The following is a 22,866-nucleotide window of genomic DNA, read 5'->3' on the forward strand; positions in this document are numbered from 1 at the left end:
GCTCGTCAACACACAGCACAACCACTGGACTGTGACCTGCCAAATAAGAGCTTACCCTGCACACTACAGCTCTCTCGCTCTCTCTAGACTTTGGACACGTTTAAGCCCTCTTTTCTCTTTATGTCTCTCCCCTCTTGCACATCACACCTTTGGTTTTATTTTATTTTTATACCCCCCCCCCCCCCCCCCCCCCCCCCCGTCTTGGCCGCTCTTCTGTCTTGTTATAATGGTGTCTAATGTGTCCGTGTATCCATGTAGATTGGGGCTAGTCAACGGCAGAGAAGAAGGGGTCTGCCGTGGTAATTGGCCATGATGAAGTTTGGCCAGTGGGGTGACAGGCCCGTTAAGGAAGATGGATCATTCTCATTCACCCCCGTAAATGTTGTCAATTCTACCTCTCATAGAGCGCCATCAGCCCTCATCAAAGAGGAGGGACGCAGCTGCCCGCTGGAAGAGGGAGTTAGGTTTGGTGTGTGTGTGTGTGTGTGGGGGGGGGGGGGGGGTAGGATGGGGTAGGATCGTGGGTTACAAGGGAAGATGGCAGGGGGAGATCTGATAAAATAGATGTGATTGAGGTGAGGGGAAGAGACACTGGAAAAAAAATTAATGGAAGGGACAGAAAAGGAAACTAAACAATCTTACTTTATCTTAGGAAACTGAAACGTTTGTTTTGATATAACCAAAGTGGCTGGTTTGTAGACTGTTACTGACAGTAAATTAGCTATGGTTGTGCAGTATTATAAAATAGAGGCCGTGTTTTATTACCGCCACCAACAAGGTTATTTTTTTTCCCACTGTGTCTGTTTATTGAAAAGTCTTATCCAAAAAGATGGACCAATTGTCATGAAACTTGGTGGAAAGGTTGGGCCTGGCCAGCAAAGAAGTTTTCTTTTCTTGTTTTCCTAAATTCTACTTCTCCCAGACTGTTTGACCGTGGTGCAGGTATGTGCTCCACTGTTTTTATTGGGAAACACTTCAGGTTCAGGTTTTCTTCTGATTGACAGTCATGGCTTATGCTACTGTACTTGTCACAACATTAGACACCCACTCTCACTGGACTTCTCCATAGAATGAGGAGAACTCCATAGACAAATGAACACCTGAGTCGGGTATTTGCGAACACATGCCTGTAATTTCCTCTTCAGTCACAGCATTTAGATTCTTAATCAAATACTCGTCCCCTGATAGATCAGTATGTCTTCTGCTAAGTGGGACTACCAATACGTGGACCTGGGTTTGATTCCCGGTCACGCTGCCTGTCTTTGTCACTGGACAAGACACTTGAGGTGTTTTATACCAGTTCAATTTTCCAATTTATTTCCAATTTATTTTCATTTATATAGTGCCAAATCACAACAGAGTTGCCACAAAGCGCTTCACACAGGTAAGGTCTAACCTTACCAACCCCCAGAGCAACAGTGGTAAGGAAAAACTCCCTCTGAGGAAGAAACCTCAAGCAGACCAGACTCAAAGGGGTGACCCTCTGCTTGGGCCATGCTACAAACATAAATTACAGAACAATTCACAGAACAATTCATGGACAAATATACAAGAATTGCTAATGGTGCACAGGACAGGAGGATCGCCAACACGAATACAACTCCCATCTCTGGATGGAGCTGCACCTTAAACAGAGAGAGAAAAAAACAGAATCAGGCATCAGAAAGACAAAAAAAATACTGTATAATTTTCCAGCATTAAACAACAAGAAAAACAGAAAAAATACTAAGGTGATCACTGGCCACTAGCCCTAAACTTCACTAAAAGACCCAGAATTTAGGTAAAGTTGAGGCCGCGGCCCGCTCCAATTACTAATACATGAATTAAAAGAGTAAAAAGCGTAAAACAAAACTGTACCAGTATGCTAGCCATATGAAAGGGAAAATAAGTGCGTCTTAAGTCTGGACTTGAAAGTCTCCACAGAATCTGTTTTATTGACGCAGGGAGATCATTCCACAGAACAGGGGCACGATAAGAGAAAGCTCTGTGACCCACAGACTTCTTATTCACCTTAGGGACATAAAGTAGTCCTGCACCCTGAGAATGTAAAGCCCGGGCCGGTACGTAAGGTTTAATTAGGTCAGCTAGGTAGGGAGGTGCCAGTCCATGAATAATTTTATAGGTTAGTAGCAGAACCTTAAAATCTGATCTCACTGGGACAGGAAGCCAGTGAAGGGATGCCAAAATGGGTGTAATGTGGTCGAACTTTCTGCTTCATGTCAAAATTCTGGCTGCAGCATTTTGAACCAATTGGAGACCCCTAATGCTAGACTGCGGTAAACCAGAAAATAGAACACTGCAGTAGTCCAATCTAGAAGAGATAAATGCATGGATCAGGGTGTCAGCATCAGCCATAGACAGGATGGGACGAATCTTTGCTGTATTTCGCAGGTGGAAGAAAGCAGTCCTAGTAATATTTCTAATGTGGAGGCCAAAGGACAACGAAGGATCAAAAATTACCCCAAGGTTCCTCACTTTGTCAGTGTGATGTATGACACATGAGCCGAGGCTGAGCGTTAACTGGTCAAATTGATGCCGATGTCTCACTGGACCAAGAACCATCATTTCAGTCTTATCAGAGTATAAAAGTAGGAAGTTTCTAGACATCCAACTTCTCACTGCTGCAAGGCAATCTTCTAAGGATTTTATGCGAACGAGGTTACCAGCAGTTATCGGCATGTATAACTGAGTATCTTCTGCATAGCAGTGAAAGGTAATCCCAAAACACCGCAATATGTGCCCAAGGGGTGCTATATAAAGGGAGAAAAGCAGGGGACCTCAGACAGACCCCTGTGGAACCCCAAATTTCATGTCATTAAGGTTAGAGGTAGTGTTACTGTACAAAACACAGTGAGAACGACTGGTCAAATATGACGTCAGCCATGCAAGGGCACTCCCAGTAATCCCAAAATGATTTTCCAGCCTATCAAGTAGAATATGATGATCCACTGTATCAAATGCAGCACTGAGTCCACCGAGGCGTAACTGTGTACCAGACTTGGCTAGGGAAGTAACCTGTGATGGACTGGCGTCCCATCCAGAGGGAGTTGTGGATACACGCCAAGACCACTGTGGGCCTCGGAGCCTGTGTAGGACTTTCTTATTCTCTTGATATCCAGCCTTGACCTTGTTTCCATTTATGTCCAGCTTTTGATAACATCCTCTGCTGGCCTAATTATTTGTTAGCTCCTGTATATCTTTGCTAAGTTTGAAGATTTTCCCATTGTCTGAGTTTCACAACTTCACAATCGCAACACACAAGAACATAGTTTACTTTGCACACACATTTTTGGACTGTGTGGCTAAAGATGATCTAAAATCTAATAAAATGCAGGCCTACTTTGAATCTCAGAAGTGAAAAAGAAGTCAGCAGGCCACAGGAATTTGTCTCATCATGCTCCTTTTCTGTGGAATAACCTGCATTCTGTTGATTCCTTAGAACACATCTGTGGAATTTACAGTAAGCTGTTGTACATTATTAGCTATTCTTCAAGATAAAATTACACCCTGCGGATTAGTATTTTCATCTCAAAGTTCTGTTTCAGGATTTCTTCTTGTATTTAAAATAAATAAGGATAACCTAGTTTTTTTGCTAATTATTGTATTCTTTGCAGTTTCTGTTGTAATTTTCAGTGCCTGTTGCAGTATTTTAGGAGCAGCAAAAAAAAAAGTGCTCAGGCTAATAGGATGATAATGTAAAAACACAACATATCTGTTTTTACTGTACAGTGCGTGTGACTTTTCCTCATTGTTATTAATGCTCCTACTGTATTCTTCTTCTCTTACTCATTCCCTCATTCCCTACTTATAGTAGGTTGGTATAGTGGCTCAAATATGGGAATGTAATGGTTTGGTCACTTCAATCATGCGCACATACAAATGCACGCACACCTTGAACGATTTGCATAATAGTATTTCACTTTTTCTCCATTCCCACAAATAGCTCCAGATATCCTCATCCTTCACTCTCAATCTCTCTCTCTCCACGCATTGTCTTGTGAAGTCCTGATGGGAAAAGGCTCAGCTATAAACAAGCAGAATTCCCTCAGAGGGCCACAAACCGAGTCAGGGATTGTGGGGAAGGAATTTATCTGCGCTCAAACTGAGCGTGGCAGGAATGGGGATGGATATTCATTTTCTGACACATCAGTTAGACTTTAACTGTAGGATGAGACTATAAAAATTCCTAATTTTTATTTTTTATGAAAAACGCAGCTGTTTTCAGTTTAGTAGTCATTTATTGATGGACAGAGATTAGATTTAATAATATGACAGAAGCCTGAATATTTTTTTATCATATGTTTGATGATACATGCAGAAGTGAAAGGGATAAAACTAAGTGCTAATGCAAGTTACAAAAAGGCTAAAGGTTGCATCTAGTTTTTCAGCGTGGTGTAATGGGCCATGGTTTAACTGTGGACTGCACCCCCACAGGTTTAGCATGCATATGAAGCACGCATTCAATGTAAAGGTTAAATAGTAAATCCCTTCGGCTGCTCCCTTGTTTTTCACTCAAGGTGGATCTGCATGTTGATATAGTTTTACGCCGGATGCCCTTTCTGACACAACGCCACAGAAATGTGGCAGGGGTGGGGTTTGAACCTGGAACCTTCCACATTGAAACTAAGCACACTAACCACTTGTCCACCACCCCCTATTCACTGTAAAGTTTAAATAATGATGTGAAATGGATTTATTGTCACAGTGACTTGTTTTTAAGGTAATAATGGTGTAAATCTCAATGCAAAGTTGCGGTGAAATCAAAGACATCGTGCATTCACAAAAGCAGACAGTATCTGCTGCTGTGAGCTCCGCTTGAGGCAGCATGGTGCAGGATCAACACACACGTGTCCAATCACAGCAATAATAGTTGTGGAATATCAGGACTTGAGGATGGAGTCTGCACAGCACCTTCCTCATCCCATCCCGAGTCAAACACGAGTGCGGGTGGAGTGGCTGGGAGTCCACTGATGTCCAGGAAAAAAGACTTTCCCCTACTTTTGCCAAGTGGTGTGCCTGCTTAAAAGGAGTCGTGGCGACCAGTATGGAGCTCCATGGGGCAATCGAATGCAAAGTGATGCTGCAAGTTGTTACTCTGCATTCAGTACCTAGCAAAGGTGTGCGAGTTTATCTCAAAATTTGATGATTATCTGCCCCAGGGAGGGTTTAATTCAGAGACTGAAATGGAAATTTCATCTTCACCAACACAGCTATTACCTCCCACCTATCCCAGATTCCAGAGAACTGTTAAGATGCAACTAAAACTGCCTCAAGAAGAGACAGCTGCAACTACTAGTACTTACTACTACTATGCTACTGTTACTTGCAATAATGAAGAGATTAAAAGGTTCAAAGATATAGAAGAGAATAGAAAAGTATGACACCAGCCTTTCAGTATATTTGTCAATGATGATGCAGCACAAAAGCATCTCTCCTTTTAACTACTACTATGCTGCTACTACTGTTACTTGCAAAAATGAAGAGGTTAAAAAGTTCAAAGGAAAAAGAAGAAAATAGAAAAGTATGACACCAACCTTTTAGCACACTTGCCGATATACAGTACAAAAGCGTCTCTCCCCTTAACAATAACTATTACCACCACCTCTAGTACTACTGTTACTACTCCTACTAAAGTGCCCAACAGCCTACATCACTCCCTATATGTCAAAGTATAGGTGTACCAAGTTTGGCTCAATTCTACAGCACAAAAGCGTCTCAGCCCTTAACTACTGCTGCTGTTGCTGCTGCTGCTAGTACAACTACTGCTACTACTACTAAAGTGCTCAATAGCCTATATCACTCACTGTAATTCAAAGTATATATGTGCCATGTTTGGCTCAATTCTGAGCTGTTGTTTGGACAGGAGAGGGACACACACACACACACACACACACACACACACACACACACACACAGTTGTCTTGTCTCTTGTTTTCATTCAGAACCACTGGTAAAAATTATTTTTAAATAAATGGAAAACAAAGTTATATTTGTCTACCATTTTTTCTGTTCCAAAAAATGATCCTATTTGACTAAAACACAGATCTTGAGTTTTGTGATCACCTTTGTTGGATCCCCACCTCTCCCACTGCAGCCAGGCTGGTACCAGGGTGGGCATGTGGACCTGGGGCAGACTGGATGAATGGGTGGTTTGTGGGAGGTGCACCCACACCTCCTGATTTATCACCCGGGTAATGGGAAGTGATTGAAGGGAAATTCAAATGAACTCTCTCTGACAGGCACACATGCAGAGACACACACAGGGGCACGCACGCACAAATTAATACCAGGGTTTAATAGACTGCAGGGAGCGCAGGAACAAGTCCAAGAGAGAGATGAGATAAAACAATGGCATGTTTAGGAGATTAGATGATGGAAGGGACCCGAGATGAGACAGAGTGATTTGGTTTTATGGAACAGTTTTATTTTGTTATTTATTGTTTTTTAGATAACTATTGTGTTAAACCTGAAGAGATAGACTCATTATTTTATCTCTCACTCATTCGCTCACTATATATATTTTACACAGTACAAAGTCAAAGAATAAATATATTTAAAATCACTTTCAAAAAAACCCTAAATGTATGTATTGCTCATTATGTGGATTTAATAGGGATCATTCTTTCGTTTGTAAAGAAGTATAAATATCACTTCTTTGCCATGTGTAGTCTTTCATATATCAACTTTTTTAAACGTATAAACACTGTGATGAGTATGAAAATGCATTGTTAAAATAAATCAATTTCTATAAATATTTTGTCATATGTCCAGAGTTTGGAGTCAACATTCTAGTCAATGATGAAAGTTTTCCAAAAATGACCAGATTTCCAAATTTGGGGAAAAAAATTGACACCCATGCTATTACAGTAATTGCAGTTAGTATGGGTTTTAAAATGGCCCATCATTAGTCAGACATGTATGTCGACATAAGTGTTCAGCACAAATAGCAGTTTGCCAAAACACAGAAACCTATTAATGTCTGGAAAATTTGCATGCGTTGTAGTCAGTTTGTGCAGGTAACACAAAGTTCTTTTTGATAAATGAATGAATGAAAACTGTTTATTTCGAACATTTGATACAACAACAATTACAAGATAGATCAGTAAAGACAACAACAAAAAAGTTCCTACTGTGTACCCAACATGTCCGAAAAGGGGTAGGGTGAAGCATCAGCTTATTTATCCCTACCCCTTCTTCCCCACAACCAGTAATACCCTTTGCCACATATACACATAGATTCCTACACACTTAAACTGATATCAATATACAACAAAAATATAAACGCAACACTTTTGGTTTTGCTCCCATTTTGTATGAGATGAACACAAAGATCTAAAACTTTTTCCACATACACAATATCACCATTTCCCTCAAATATTGTTCACAAACCAGTCTAAATCTGTGATAGTGAGCACTTCTCCTTTGCTGAGATAATCCATCCCACCTCACAGGTGTGCCATACCAAGATGCTGATTAGACACCATGATTAGTGCACAGGTGTGCCTTAGACTGCCCACAATAAAAGGCCACTCTGAAAGGTGCAGTTTTATCACACAGCACAATGCCACAGATGTCGCAAGATTTGAGGGAGCATGCAATTGGCATGCTGACAGCAGGAATGTCAACCAGAGCTGTTGCTCGTGTATTGAATGTTGATTTCTCTACCACAAGCCGTCTCCAAAGGCGTTTCAGAAAATTTGGCAGTACATCCAACCAGCCTCACAACCGCAGACTACGTGTAACCACACCAGCCCAGGACCTCCACATCCAGCATGTTCACCTCCAAGATCATCTGAGACCAGCCACTCGGACAGCTGCTGGAACAATCGGTTTGCATAACCAAAGAATTTCTGCACAAACTGTCAGAAACTGTCTCAGGGAAGCTCATCTGCATGCTTGTCGTCCTCATCGGGGTCTCGACCTGACTCCAGTTCGTCGTCGTAACCGATTTGAGTGGGCAAATGCTCACATTTGCTGCCGTTTGGCACGTTGGAGAGGTGTTCTCTTCACGGATGATGTGAAGGAGATGTGTTGCACTGCATGAGGCAAATGGTGGTCACACCAGATACTGACTGGTATCCCCTCCCAATAAAACAAAACTGCACCTTTCAGAGTGGCCTTTTATTGTGGGCAGTCTAAGGCACACCTGTGCACTAATCATGGTGTCTAATCAGCATCTTGGTATGGCACACCTGTGAGGTGGGATGGATTATCTCAGCAAAGGAGAAGTGCTCACTATCACAGATTTAGACTGGTTTGTGAACAATATTTGAGGGAAATGGTGATATTGTGTATGTGGGAAAAGTTTTAGATCTTGTGAGTTCTTCTCATACAAAATGGGAGCAAAACCAAAAGTGTTGCGTTTATATTTTTGTTGAGTATGTATATATATATATATATATATATATATATATATATATATATATATATATATATATATATATATATATATATACACATATATACACACATACATATATATACACATATACACAAACATAAATATACACCTACACATACCTACTTACATACAAAATACTACATATTTACAAGCCAAAGCAAAAAACAAAAACACCCTAACCCTCATTAACCTTCCTCATCCCTATACCTAGAAAAAAACATATTTTTGTACCGCTGTTTGAACTGGTTCATGCTTGGACATTGCTTGAGCCCCACTCCCAATCTGTTCCACATCCTCACCCCACAGACAGAAATACAGAAACCTTTTAATGTTGTTCGTGCCCACTGATGCTTTAAATTAAATTTCCCCCTCAGACTGCAATCCCCTGATCTGTTAAAAAACATATTTTTAATATTTGCTGGAAGTAAATTGTTTATTGCTTTATACATGATTTGTACTGTTTGAAAATGAACCAAGTCTGTGAATTTTAAGAATTTGGATTGTAAAAATAGTGGATTTGTATGATCTCTATAGCCAGTATTATGAATAATTCTTATAGCTCTTTTCTGCATTACTGATAGTGATTGTGTTGTACCTTTCTAAGTATTACCCCATACCTCTGCACAGTACTGTAAATATGGTAAAACCAGTGAGCAGTAAAGAATGCGGAGTGAGTTGTGGTCCAGAATATGTTTCGCTTTGTTTAGAACTGAAATGCTTGTTGACAGTTTACTTTGTATATGTTTTATATGAGTCTTCCAGTTTATCTTATCATCTGTTATCACCCCCAGAAACTTATTTTCATGTACCCTTTCAATATCTACCCCCTCGACTTGTAACTGAACCTGTATGTCTGTATTACAATAGCCAAATAACATGTATTTTGTTTTACTTAAGTTTAATGATAATTTGTTTCTGTCAAACCATATTTTCAATTTTCCCATTTCTATACTGATCCTCCTCAGTAACTCCTGCAAATCCCCCCCTGAACAAAAAATGCTTGTGTCATCTGCAAATAATACTAATTTTAATATTTTGGAAACATTGACAATATCATTTACATAAATTATAAACAGTTTTGGACCCAATACTGACCCCTGTGGGACGCCACAAGCATTGTCCAAGCATGATGATGTATATTCCCCCAACTTCACAAACTGTTTTCTGTTACTTAAGTAGCTTCTCACCCAGCGCAACACCAACCCCCTAATCCCATGCTGTTCAGGTTTATTGATTAATATGTCATGATTGATTGTATCAAAAGCCTTTTTAAGGTCTATAAATATTCCAACTGAATGTAATTTGTTGTCTATGGCATTTGTAATCTCCTCAACTGATTCTATTAATGCAAGTGATGTTGAACTATGTGCTCTGAATCCATATTGACTATCAGTAAGTAATTTATGTTTATTTATGAATTTGTCTAATCTATTATTGAATAACTTTTCTAATAATTTGGAGAATTGTGGAAGCAAAGAAACAGGTCTATAATTTGTGAAGTGGTGTCTATCCCCAGTCTTATACAGCGGCACAACCTTAGCTATTGTCATTTGATTGGGAAATTTACCGGTTTGAAATGATAAGTTACAGATGTATGTTAATGGTTCTACAATCCATTCAATGACCTGTTTTACCACCACCATATCAATTTCATTTAAATCGGTAGATGTTTTATATTTACAATTATTCACAATGTCTATAATTTCTTTTCCATCCACTGCTGTGAGGAACATTGAACAGGGATTTCTTTCTATGAGATTATTATCCCAATCCTCAGGTTGGGAATTGGGAATTTTTTCTGCCAAGCTTGGTCCAATATTTACAAAAAAATTATTAAAACCGTTGACTACCTCATCCTTATTTTCCTTCTTGACATTATTATCAATGAAATACTGAGGGTAACTCTGTTTTTTATTACCATTTTTGATAATGCTATTTAATATATCCCATATTCCTTTAATATTGTTTTTGTTATTATATAATATGTTACTATAATATTCCTTCCTAAATACCCGTATAATATTAGTTAATCTATTTTTGTATTTCTTATATCTATTTTCTGCCTCTTTAGTCTTTAGTTTTATGAATTCTCTATACAGTGTATTTTTCTTATTACACGCATTTCGTAACCCTTTCGTCATCCATGGTCAAGCTTGGATTTTTTGTTTTCTGTAGTCTTGTTTAATTGGACAATTTTTATCATATAATGATGTAAATATTTGTAAAAAAGTTTCATATGCACTATCAACATCACTTTCACTGTATACCTTTTCCCAGTTTTGCTCCTGTAAATCCTTCTTTAGTGTGTTCATGTTTTCCTCTGTCCGCACTCGCCTGTATTTTATTTTCTCCTCTGGCTGGAGCTGTTTATTGCAGAAAAGCATTTTGCTCACATCAATTATTGTGTACGTGAACTAGATGCAACAGTTCTGCTATGTATTTAGGGATGACATTGTTTGTGCTCCTATATCATGTTACAGATTTGTTTTTACTGCATAATTTTGAAAACATTTTGTATGAAGAAGCATGAATTTAGTTTGATTTGCCATGAAACAATAGAAGGGGTCTGTTCTTTTTATAGGCACAGTCTCACTGGCAGGGCTTTTTTTTTCAATGCAAGAAACTGAAAAATAATTCTAAGTTTGACAAGAACACATAAACACCACTGTGCAATGATATAAATCACTATTTATTAAGCCACAAAGAGCTTATCCCTTTCCAAGTTACTCTCTCACTGCATTTCTCAAAAAGAAGCTATACAACTTGGAAGCAAGCTAATATGGATTATCAGGAATTTTAAAAACAGATACTGAAGTCTGTTAAGAAATAAACTGTGGACCGCGCCCCCACAGGTTTAGCATGCATATGAACCGCATTCAATGTAAAGTTTAAATAGGAAGTCCCTTCAGCTGCTCCCTTGTTTTTCATTCAGGGTCGCCACTACCAGAGGATTTTCAGGAGTGACTTTTTCAAATCTCAGGTCTGCTACTGCTTTTAAAGGAAAGGAGCTTCTGTCACGCCTCCTCTCTGTTTATGCAGTGGGCATGACAGTTTTCCTCCCACAATGTCTGGGTGTGTTACACAGACCACAAACTGGCTTACCTGGTGTGTCTCACACAAAGCAGGAGTCTATATATGGATGTGTGTTACATATGTCACAGAAGTTTAAAATGAGATGATTCATGTCAACATGCTGCTTATACCAGGAGAGTTTACACAAGGCCAAACAATTGTGAAACTTTGGGGATGTTTAGTATGAAACCTCAACTGTGTATAACTTTACAAGTAGCTTAACAAATTTTATTCCTAGTATGACCCCTTTAAATTACGCATATGCTGTGTAACAGTATCTGAGGCAGGGCCAACTCTAGACTCTGCACACCTCAGGTCACATCCAAAATCATTCTCTCTGGGAGAAGGAGGGCTGGTTGGCCAGATGGAATGAGAGAGGGAGAACTGGTGATCTCTGTGTGTGTGTGTGTGTGTGTGTGTGTGTGTGTGTGTGTGTGTGTGTGTGTGTGTGTGTGTGTGTGTGTGTGTGTGTGTGTGTGTGTGTGTGTGTGTGTGTGTGTGTGTGTGCGCACCTCTTTGGAATTACAATACAGCAACTCTGCTGGTTTGACCCCAAGGTGATCCGGAGGTTAATGCCACGATCCCCATCCTCGACCCCAGTGGCTTGCCTTGGCTCAGAGAGGACACTGACCTATGAATCATGGGTATTATAGTCTTGAGCTGGAGTCTATAGTGCTACTACAGCCAATCTGGGTCGACCTCTCGCCCTGTGCTACTCCACTTCCCATGTCGGTCATCGGGAAGAGAATGGGGTAAAAAGCCAAACTGTGCCCTGCAGGTCTAAGGCTGTGGTCTGTTTGTACTTCCATGTGCCTGAACTACTACGACTACGACTACTCTGCCTGTGTACGTTTGTCCTTGAATTTGACTGAATAAATAAACATGAGGCGAGGGTATTTTTAAGGATTTTAGAAACAAATGTGTCACTTTGAAACGCTGGCAAAGTTATTTCCTGAATACTGAATGGACGGCTGCAAATTAGAAAACATCAGAATAAAGCCAGAGAGAATGCAAATGCTGTCCGGTTGTGGTTTTGTTATTCAGCATATTACTTACACCTGTCCATTTCACTCAGATTTACATTTAGCACTTGCTAGTAAAGGGCAGAAGGTCAATTTAGATGCAGTATCTAAACACTGTTTTTCTTTTTTCTCACGCACTTGCAAACGCACACATATGCACCACTTTCCCAAAATGAATCCGTCACCTTGGTTCCCAAGCTGCAGGAAGTAAGGTAATAACAAGAGCCGGGTCGATATGGTCATTAACCCCTGCAGTGTGTCGAGATTATTGGAATATCAATAGGCCAATGAGGAGTGTCGATCAGACTGCAGACATCATCGTGTCATGCGAGTAGAGAAAACGCGAGATGACGCACACATTTTCAAACAATCGTAGCATTTTCGCAAGATTGACTGGCACATGGCAGCATGGCAGGCAGTAGAAAGCATTTAGAAGCAGAGACGAGAGTTTCTTCAACATTAACGTTAGGCTATAAATATAGTCGACATTCTACAAAGCTCTCCTGCACAACTGTTGGTGATAATCCATATTCCTAATGAAGCTTCTAATCTTTGGGTACTAGGAAAAAGCACATGATCAGTCTGATCTTTATTGTATCCTCATGCTAATATTTTAACTATTCAGTTTCCATTACAATGGAAGATTCACCTCAGTACAGAATTAATTTCTGTTATAAATCCTATCACAAACCTATGAATTTACATTAGTCATTAAGAAATAAAAAGTATGGAACTGTGGTAAATCTTTAGGAACTGGTCATTCTTAAAAACTGTGATTATGCAAAAAGACGAGTGAGTGTATCTGCATAGTACAACTTTTGTCAGTTGCATCACAGATTATATACCTTCATGGTGGGTTTTTTTTTTCGTATGTACATCTTGATTGTTTAATTTCATCTCCATTGTAGACTTGCAAAATTGTCACTGTTCAGTTACTTATGGAAGACTATTGCTATAGTTACTATACTATAGTTACTATTTGTTGGAAGACCTGTTGGAGCAGGATAGGCTCCCCGACTGAGTGAATCATCCTGAGGAGCATTTACAGTCACGAGAACTTGACCTTGAGGGAACCCAGAACAGCTCGCTAAGCACACTCCTCAGGAGAATGAGTGTGTCCCTGAAAGGGACACTCCCACAATCCAGCCTTTCACTCTGTTCACACACATCCAAATTCTGTCAATGGGCAGACCGGAGGTGGCAGACACACCCACACGGTCAGACATTGCTTTCCTCCAGCTACTTATCACTTCCACCCAGAACATTTTGTTCACCATGCAGTTACACACCACCAAACAAACAGCTTTGCACACCCTCACCTCCACCATCCAAAAACTATTAAGCAAACGCCAGTCACCTACCGTCGCATCCAACCCAGTCACGAGACAGCTGCTTATATCGCTACTCACCCACATGATCCGTAGCCTCCCTTCAGCCATTCCTCTGCCGTTGGAACCACCTCCCAGCTCACCTACCTCTGGACCGGACACAGGGACCTCTGCTCCGTCTCTGCAGCCGGCATCCCACATGCCTCTCCAGTTGCCAGTGGTCCCCGTACCACCACCACTGATGGCACCGGCCAATCCTCTGTAGTCACCGCAATGCCTGACATCCACCTGCAGCTCGGGCGGGGCCAGGAGGAGGAAAGAGAAACGCAGCTCTCAGTCCGATGGAGGGGATCAATGACTGAAAGCTACAGACGCTGCAGTCCGCCCGTTGGTGCCTGCATCTGGGCCAGTCCCGAAGGAGACACCTGATCCCTCAGCAGAGCAGTCTCTTGGCTCCGGGGTGGGCGTGGGGCACCCTAATCTTTGCAGGTCGGCGAGCGGGTCCGGCCGCATACCGGAGGTAGCGGATGTGATCAATCCGGCTCCGGAGATGTCATCAAGGGTTCACCTGTCCTGACCCCTGATGGTGTCTCAGAGGAGCAGTCTGCCATGGCCCCTGAAGACATCATTGAGGGATTGCCAGTCCCGGCAGCTGATGGTGTCACTGGAAGGCTGACTGCTCCCATCTGGGTAGATGCCGCAGAAGGGCTGTCCGCCCTCGCCGTCAACTACGTCACAGAAGGATTCTCAACCATCACATCGAAAGACGTCGCTGCGGACCTGGCCACTTCCTCAGCCGAAGATGTCACCAGGGAGCTGTCCGCCCCCGCAGCCGAAGACGTTGCCACGGGCCTGGCCCCTCTGCACCTGTAGACATTACCGCAATAGGGTTTTTCACCCCGGCATCTGAAGACATCGCGAAGAGGTTGTCCACCCACGTCTCTGAGAATGTCGCAACAGGGTTGTCCACCCCCCCACCCCCCATGGATGTTGCAGCATAGCCATTTATCTCCTCTTCTGATATGGCGGTGAACTCCTGTGGGCCATGCTGACTATGTTGTGAACTCCAGGGGGTCACTCCAGGAGTGGCCACACTTCTGACTCTGCTGAGGACTCCTGTCAGTCAAACAGCAGGAGCAGGATTGCCTGTCTCCACGATGGACTCCTGCTGAGTCGCTTCCTGGTGGCCACAGCGGACGCCTGCTGGACACGCGGCCATCCACCTGGACCCTGTTTCCGGCTTCATCAGGCCAGCTTCCGGCTTTCACGTTCAGTAGCTGTTAGACATTGCATCCACTGTGTAATTCTTTGTTTTTGAATCGGGTTATCCTCTGGGTCCTCCCTTGTTTGTCAGCTGTTTTTTGTAAGTACCCATGTTGCTAATCGCACATTTTGTAACTGCCGTTTAGTCTTCTCCATCGCAACTCCTTTTCATTCTCGCCCTGTGTTCAATGTTGGACTCTTTGTATTCTTGTCCTGTACGTGGTTTGTGTGATTTGGTATATACACTTGGATCATTAAAACACAGTGGTGTTTTGGTAACACATTCCTCTGTGTCCTGGCTGCCTGCATCTTGGGATTTAATTTAGACTCCGCCCGCAAGACATAATGCACATGTATTTTTCCACTTCATGTTGCATTTTTGGACAGATGCAACTAATACTTCATTGCGACTCATCGTCCAAAAATACAGTAATTAACCAAATATAACCTGAACAAGCATTTCAGAAATGACAAAATTCAAATTGGTTAAAGTGATACGGAGTAAAAGAGGTTGAACAAAAAGAGCATCACTTCTCCTCATATTGAATTAAATCAGCTAAACTCACACTGACTGAGCAGGCCTTGGATTCAGGAAAAAACAGAAATGTATCAAATACACAAACCTCAAAGAGCACAGAAATGCCTCACCAGTCCAATTAAAGATGTTGTCCCAGAAAATATGCTGGTCTACCTCTATGGCTATGAGGACAGTGATTAAGATAGAACTTGGCCAATGCAAGTTAATGCATCATGGAAGAAGGTCCTCTATGTAAGGTCCCCAGGCCATCTGTTGTTCCAAATCAATGTCTGTATGACCAAATCTCTTCACTGGCAAACTTGATTCTTTGAGCTAAACAAACATAGGGTTGTGCTACTTCTGCAAAACTAAATATACCCTGCACCTGTTCGTATATGGTTGTAGTTATTTGTTACAGGATCAATGATACAATTGGTGCCACTGCTAGACATTGAGAACAATATCCACCATACAGTTGGCACCATATTAGCCAACAGAAGACAGACATGAGCATCACAAACATCAAGCTTTGTCTCCACCATTGCATTTCATATAGCAGAGGACACCCATATAGGAACTCACCAATACAGCCACCAAAAGTTGAAGTCAAAAAATCTCGACACAAGCTAGTGATTAAATATTCTTCACAGGTAAAGAGCACAGACACAGTGAAATTGCTGAGACTGCCAAGTAGCCTGCTATCACCATCTATTCTGCAGTTGCTAACAATGTCATCATTATTGAGCTGACAGTCCCATCGGAGGAAAATCTTGCCAAAGCATATGGCAGGAAGAAGTATAAATATGAATACCTGGTAGCCAAATTTGAAAATACAGGATGGAGTGTGTGCAATTTTCTCACAGAAAATTGGAAGCAGAGTCATCTACAACACTACTTTCAGCAAACACCAAACATTTCTAGCAATACCAACTGGGAAACAAAAGTTAAGAGCAAGCTATGCCATGTGACTTTACAGGAACGCACAGGTATTCCAGCAGATGGATTAATTACCGCCACAATCTACATGCTTTGAGGGAAGGGGGATGGTTGAGTGCTCATGAAACTGGTTCAACCCACCAAAGTATGGTTTGCAGCCAGGAGACCTCAAAGAATCAATTACCACAGTGTAAAGCTGTTCTGCACCTTTAGCTCCTATCACACAGAAGGCATGTTAGTGGCATGTAATGGAAGACCACATAACGTGTGAAGTTGAATGACGCGTTTGAAACATGGACAGCAGCCATGTGGCATTGTGTGACATGTTTGTGGAGGATGGTGGCACGTTGGGTGGCAAGTGCTACATGGACCTCTAAATGCATCAAACGTGTCATCTATGTGAGAGTAGCTATGTAATAGTCGGCGTCTCCAAGAATTACAATGGGGTGCTTAACTTTAGAAGGACAAATTGAAGTCTCAGAAGATGACAGCACTGGTGATGTTCCAATTCATTAAGCAATTTCTTTCGACTGCTCCTGTTTTGGTCAGGGTCACCACAGCAGATCTAGATGTACATGGAAAATGGCAGTGTGGTGGCATAAGCAGTTAGTAAAGGTCCCCTGCTCAAGGCCACCAGTGTTGGGAGATGTGACTGGAAGGATAGTTGGCATAAAACATGCCAAATCAAGTTGCCGTTCCATACTGGATCTGCTGTGGTGACCCCGAGGGGATGGAACCAAACAAACCAACCAGAGCTGTTGTGGCTTTCTCCAATTTGTCCCAACACTTTTCTACTGCATTAAACTTCCTGTTAAGTGGAACTGTCATGGTTGACTGTAGTCCTGTTCTCAAACTCGGCCTCAGCCCAGAGCCTGCTCGGTGCCACGCCCTTACCTTGCCAGAGTCAGGGCTCACATAGAGGTCAGAGCTGGATTGGATTGGACAGGATGGCTGTCTGTCAAACAGGCGGTCCAGTACCTCGATCTGCTGCGGCGAGAACAGCTCCCCTCTCATCTGCTTCCTCAGGAAGTCCCGCCCGCTATGTGTATGTCCATTAGCCAGTGGTGATTCTTGTAAACCTGTGCAGTGAAAGGAAAGAACAGGCAACATTAGAGGAATAAACTCGGTAATGGCGAAATGAGACTGATAGACAGAGAAGTTTTTAAAAAGTGTGAATAATGAGCAAGAACAAAAAGAGCATGGAAATTTTCTGGCATGAGAAATGAGAGACGGACTGAGAAGAATGAAAAGACGTGGTTGATAAAATAAATCATTGCAGAAGTAGAGACTCAAATGAACCTCAGTGGGCTACTTAGGATTGAGCGACTTAATAGATTGTGAAGAAAATCCTACACAAATGCAATCCACGCTCAAGCATGCACGCTCCCTTCTCAATCTCTCATACGCACTCTCTTGCTCCGTCCGTCTTGTCGTATCGCTCGTACACACAGACACACAAATATATATTGCTTCGGTATCAGTATTAGACTGTGAGCACTCGTATCCTGCAGTTATTGCCAGGCTGAGCGACTGAACTAGACAATTATAAGAACTCTGAAGAGTCGTGGCCCACAAATGATTAGAAACGAGGAAAGGAGAGAAAAAGATAAAGAGAAAAGGGGGATGAGGCTGAAAATCCCCCACTATAAAGCCAATTCATCGTTCCAACCAGCTCCCGAGAGCCTATTTTAGTGGTGGGGTCACTGTGTGTCTGTATCAGTGTGTCTGTGTATGTGTGAGGGTCCTGCAGTAATATGACAGAGAGCTACAGAGGGGGAAGAGCTTCAAATCTATATATTTTTTCATTTGGCCTGAAAATACATCTTTGCCTGAATGAAGTCCAAAAGAAAAACAGTTATGTTGAAAGACAGAAAGAGAAAGGAAGTAAAGATCCTTTAGGGTATTAAAAAAAATGTAACTATATTTTCACTCAACAATAAATGACAGTTTATCACAACACAAATCAACTTTATTAATCAAATTCAGCTCTGTAATATGACCTTTCTGAAGCCAAGATCATGTTTTATTTCAGAAGAAAAGCAAATTCCTAGCAGGTGGAGTTGGGGCATTATACTATTTTCGCCTGTTGAGCTAATTCAGAATGATGAACCCAACACAAAGGAATTTTAAGTAATATACAACACAGAAGGTGGCAGTGAAAGGATGTCATCCTTGTTAAGAGAAAGGGTTTCCAAGTATCCATTTGCACAAGCTGCATCAGGTTTGGACCTGGGAGCCACTGTGTAGTGGACAGTTCTCATCCTTGCAGTGACATTCATGTCTTTGGGTCCCGATACTTTGAGATTGAAACTCATTTGTGAAGAGCTGATGGAGTCATTAGGTTACTGGTCAGAGCTGTTTGGCAATACTGGTACCTTTGCAGGCAAACAAAGGTCCAAGTCTTTAGGGTCCTGGTGCTTCCCGAGTTACTATCTGGCTGTAAGGCAGCAACTAGATGTCATTGGTACTATGTCTGTTTGGAGGATCTATGAGTAGCACGGGATGACTTTGTCAAATGAATGGTTACTTAGGGAGACTTGGATGAGAAGTATCACAAGCATTGTGTAGGAATATCGGCTACAACGTTTTGGCCATGAAGCGTGTTTCTCTGAGTATGATACAACATGCAGATGCCTCGGTGTTAAAGTTGCTCCAATTTTGGTAAAAAAAACAAAAAGGTAATTATTGGTTGAGCTAATCAGGTTTTAAAAAGGAATAGTTTGCACCATCAGTTACGCTTATTATCAAGTTACGATGTAACGTATGTCATATGGTCGAGAATCCAATGGACGCAGACTTTGTTTTTTAAAATTTGACCCCTGTCTAATTCTTCATTGACCTCTACCTGGCTATAGCTGCCACCATACATTTTTGCATTAGCCATGGTATACTGAGGCTGGACCACAACCAGTTCACAACCACTTAAGATGGTTTTGCCATCTTAAGTGGTTGTGAAAACCTGCTTGGCTCATGTATGACAAGGGAACATCTATGTTTCACTTGGCAGCAGCAGATAGACTTTTACTTTTGAGACGTAGGGTTGAACTAATGTCTGCTTAGGTGGTTGTCATCCAAGACCCATGGCAGCTCTGTGATGTGGTGGATACGGAAAAGTGTGATACCAGTGCATAATCCCAAACCTGACCTGATCTTTGTAAATTAAAGCTTAAATAATATTACATATTCTGTTATCAAACCTTTCTCATTGTTTGTGGGGAAAAAGTTCCACGTGGTCTTTAACACTATGATCAAGGATTAGGGGTAGTAGAAGAGGCCATCTACACAGGAACTGACTTCACAAAGAGGCAACATCCAGCTCAACAGCTTTTGTTAAAGTTGGGGAGCGGCCATATCACCAGTCACAGAACATCAGGTTGACTGTTGGCAACACCATGAGACGGGCCACACCATTATACGTTCCCAGATATCATCTTGGCAGTTACATTCAGGAGATAACTGGTCCTAACATCCCCATCAACCAACCAGTTGGCTTTGCTGGAGCTTACAATCTCCTAGGAAGACCAGACTAAAAGGAATATAAATGATTAGCTTAAAATTCATATTTAGATCCAGAAATCTGAATCTTTGTTGGGATATGTTGAAATATCTCAATATGAATACCTGATTTTTATTTATTTTTTTTTTAATGATGGTTTGGGTACTAATTTGTGAGAAATTGGTGAAAATTTCATCTTCATGAAAATCATCATCTCGTGATGTTAGTTATACTGTTTGGGTCCAGCCCAGACAGTTTTACTTCCCAAGGATTTGGCCCTTGTTGAAATCTTTGTTAACCTCTGACCATCAGTCTATACTGTATGCACCTGATCTTACACACTGGCACAAAGAGTGGCCCATTCGATTGAAAGCCTGCCAGGAAACCTCAAATGATCACAAGAAAGAGAGAAAAACATCTCGTACACAGTGCTGCGCAACTCTAAAAATCCTTACCAAACCTTTTCTCGACACAAAACCCCTTTTCTCCAACTCTCACAAACACACTCCCTGATCATAATCTCTATTTCTTTTCACACACACACACACAGATGCTGAGAGCAGTGTGAGTGCACGGTCCAGGTCTCTGGTGACAGACCAGTCAGAAAGGAGATAAAGCCAGTATGATGGTTTAGCCTGGTAACCCACAGCGACCCATTTAATCCCAGTGGCCAGTCCCCATGATGGAATTCAATTGATCAATCATGTAGCTCTGATGGCACCATTTCAGCCAGCTTATTGCTTTCTGCTTTTTCTCTGTCACACACACACACACATACTCACACACACAGATTCTGAAAGAATGACCCGAACCTGCCACAACGGAGCATCCACAAAGGCCCAGAGACAGACGAGAGTCCGAGGCCGGTGACAGTTATTACAACTGTAATCGCGTACTAAGAACAAAGCTTTCAGTTATGATAATCAATAAAGTCCGCTTAGCTCTGCGCATGTGTGTGTCTGTGTATGTGTGGCAAACTTGATATCCGGCCGGTCCCATTGTATCAACGGATGGGTAAAGCAACTCATTGGCGTGACAGGTTAAATCCTATTCTGTGAGGGATACTTGCTCCCTCACAGCTGCTTCTGTTTCTGCGAGTCGGCCTCTGACGGGAAGCACCTCTCTTTCCTCTTTTTCAAAGCTGAACAAAAACAGTAAGCCCTTATTGTTGTTGTTCTCTCCTTTCTGGCTTTTTTCTGCTCTTATCTGCCTTCTCTCTCTTTCTACTTTGTTCACTCTGCCTGGTTTATAGCAACCTGCTAACATTACTTGAATAAAGTAAGACTTAAAGGAAGCTTTTTGTAACTGTATATGTGTGTTGACGTGAATCTTTGTGAACATCCTTCTCAAGGGTAGATGCTTTGTTAAACTGAAGAATTTTTGGCTGATCATATTCATCCAAAGGCCCATTTGGGTATTAAAACTTAGTTTAGAGTTAGGATCTTGCATGCAGTGGTAAGATTTGGTTTTAGAGTTGGGGTAAAGTGTGGGGGTTAAGACTTGGCTTTGGAGTTGGGATAAATTGTGGGGGTTAAGACTTGGCTTTAGAATTGGGGCAAGGAATGGGGGGCTAAGACTTGGTTTTAGAGTTGGGGTAAGGCATGGAGGGCTAAGACTTGGATTTAGAGCTGGGGTAAGGAATGGGGGGCTAAGACTTGGTTTTAGAGTTGGGGTAAGGCATGGAGGGATAAGACGGTTTTAGAATTGAGGTAAAGCATGTGTAGGTGACACGATATGTAATTTTTTACATTTAAGTATTTAAGACTAAAATTAAACAACAGTTTAAAATTGATCCTTTCCTGGTGCGCAGTTACTGAAGAGATAAATATTTGGATTTTGAACTGTGAACTGTGAACTGAAACGGTCTAATATTTTATAACCGTACACCAGATATTATGTGGTCACACAATTAACCCATCAGATTTGCAGAAAAAAATGTAATTGGATTAGAATGTATGTAATGTAATTCAAATGGTACCTGGAATTTCCTACAATGGGATATGACTCCATCCTCAATATGTCTTTGTGAACACTGAGAAGTGTGTGTGTGTATACACCTTTGTGACATCATAAGGCAAGACTGCCACAGAAAGAATTAAAATTTTATTACAGAGATTAGAGCATGCCATAGGTATTAAAGGCACTGCGCTGCGGTGGTTTGAATCATATTTGTCTAATAGATTACAATTTGTTCATGTAAATGGGGAATCTTCTTCACAGACTAAAGTTAATTATGGAGTTCCACAAGGTTCTGTGCTAGGACCAATTTTATTCACTTTATACATGCTTCCCTTAGGCAGTATTATTAGACGGTATTGCTTAAATTTTCATTGTTACGCAGATGATACCCAGCTTTATCTATCCATGAAGCCAGAGGACACACACCAATTAGCTAAACTGCAGGATTGTCTTACAGACATAAAGACATGGATGACCTCTAATTTCCTGCTTTTAAACTCAGATAAAACTGAAGTTATTGTACTTGGCCCCACAAATCTTAGAAACATGGTGTCTAACCAGATCCTTACTCTGGATGGCATTACCCTGACCTCTAGTAATACTGTGAGAAATCTTGGAGTCATTTTTGATCAGGATATGTCATTCAAAGCGCATATTAAACAAATATGTAGGACTGCTTTTTTGCATTTACGCAATATCTTTAAAATCAGAAAGGTCTTGTCTCAGAGTGATGCTGAAAAACTAATTCATGCATTTATTTCCTCTAGGCTGGACTATTGTAATTCATTATTATCAGGTTGTCCTAAAAGTTCCCTAAAAAGCCTTCAGTTAATTCAAAATGCTGCAGCTAGAGTACTGACGGGGACTAGAAG

The 22,866-nt window shown here is 41.5% G+C and overlaps 1 protein-coding gene across 1 annotated transcript in view; it reads right to left on the minus strand.

Moving 5' to 3' along the window:
• pax5 (paired box 5) overlaps positions 1-22,866 on the minus strand; it is a 94,667-nt gene that overhangs the window by 28,328 nt on the left and 43,473 nt on the right. The window contains exon 5 of the mRNA XM_034188678.1: positions 17,434-17,618. Coding sequence (XP_034044569.1) covers positions 17,434-17,618 — 185 coding nt within the window. The remainder of the gene's footprint in view (positions 1-17,433; positions 17,619-22,866) is intronic.

Source organism: Thalassophryne amazonica, chromosome 15, assembly GCF_902500255.1.
Source record: "Thalassophryne amazonica chromosome 15, fThaAma1.1, whole genome shotgun sequence".
In the NCBI taxonomy this organism is placed as follows: domain Eukaryota; kingdom Metazoa; phylum Chordata; class Actinopteri; order Batrachoidiformes; family Batrachoididae; genus Thalassophryne; species Thalassophryne amazonica.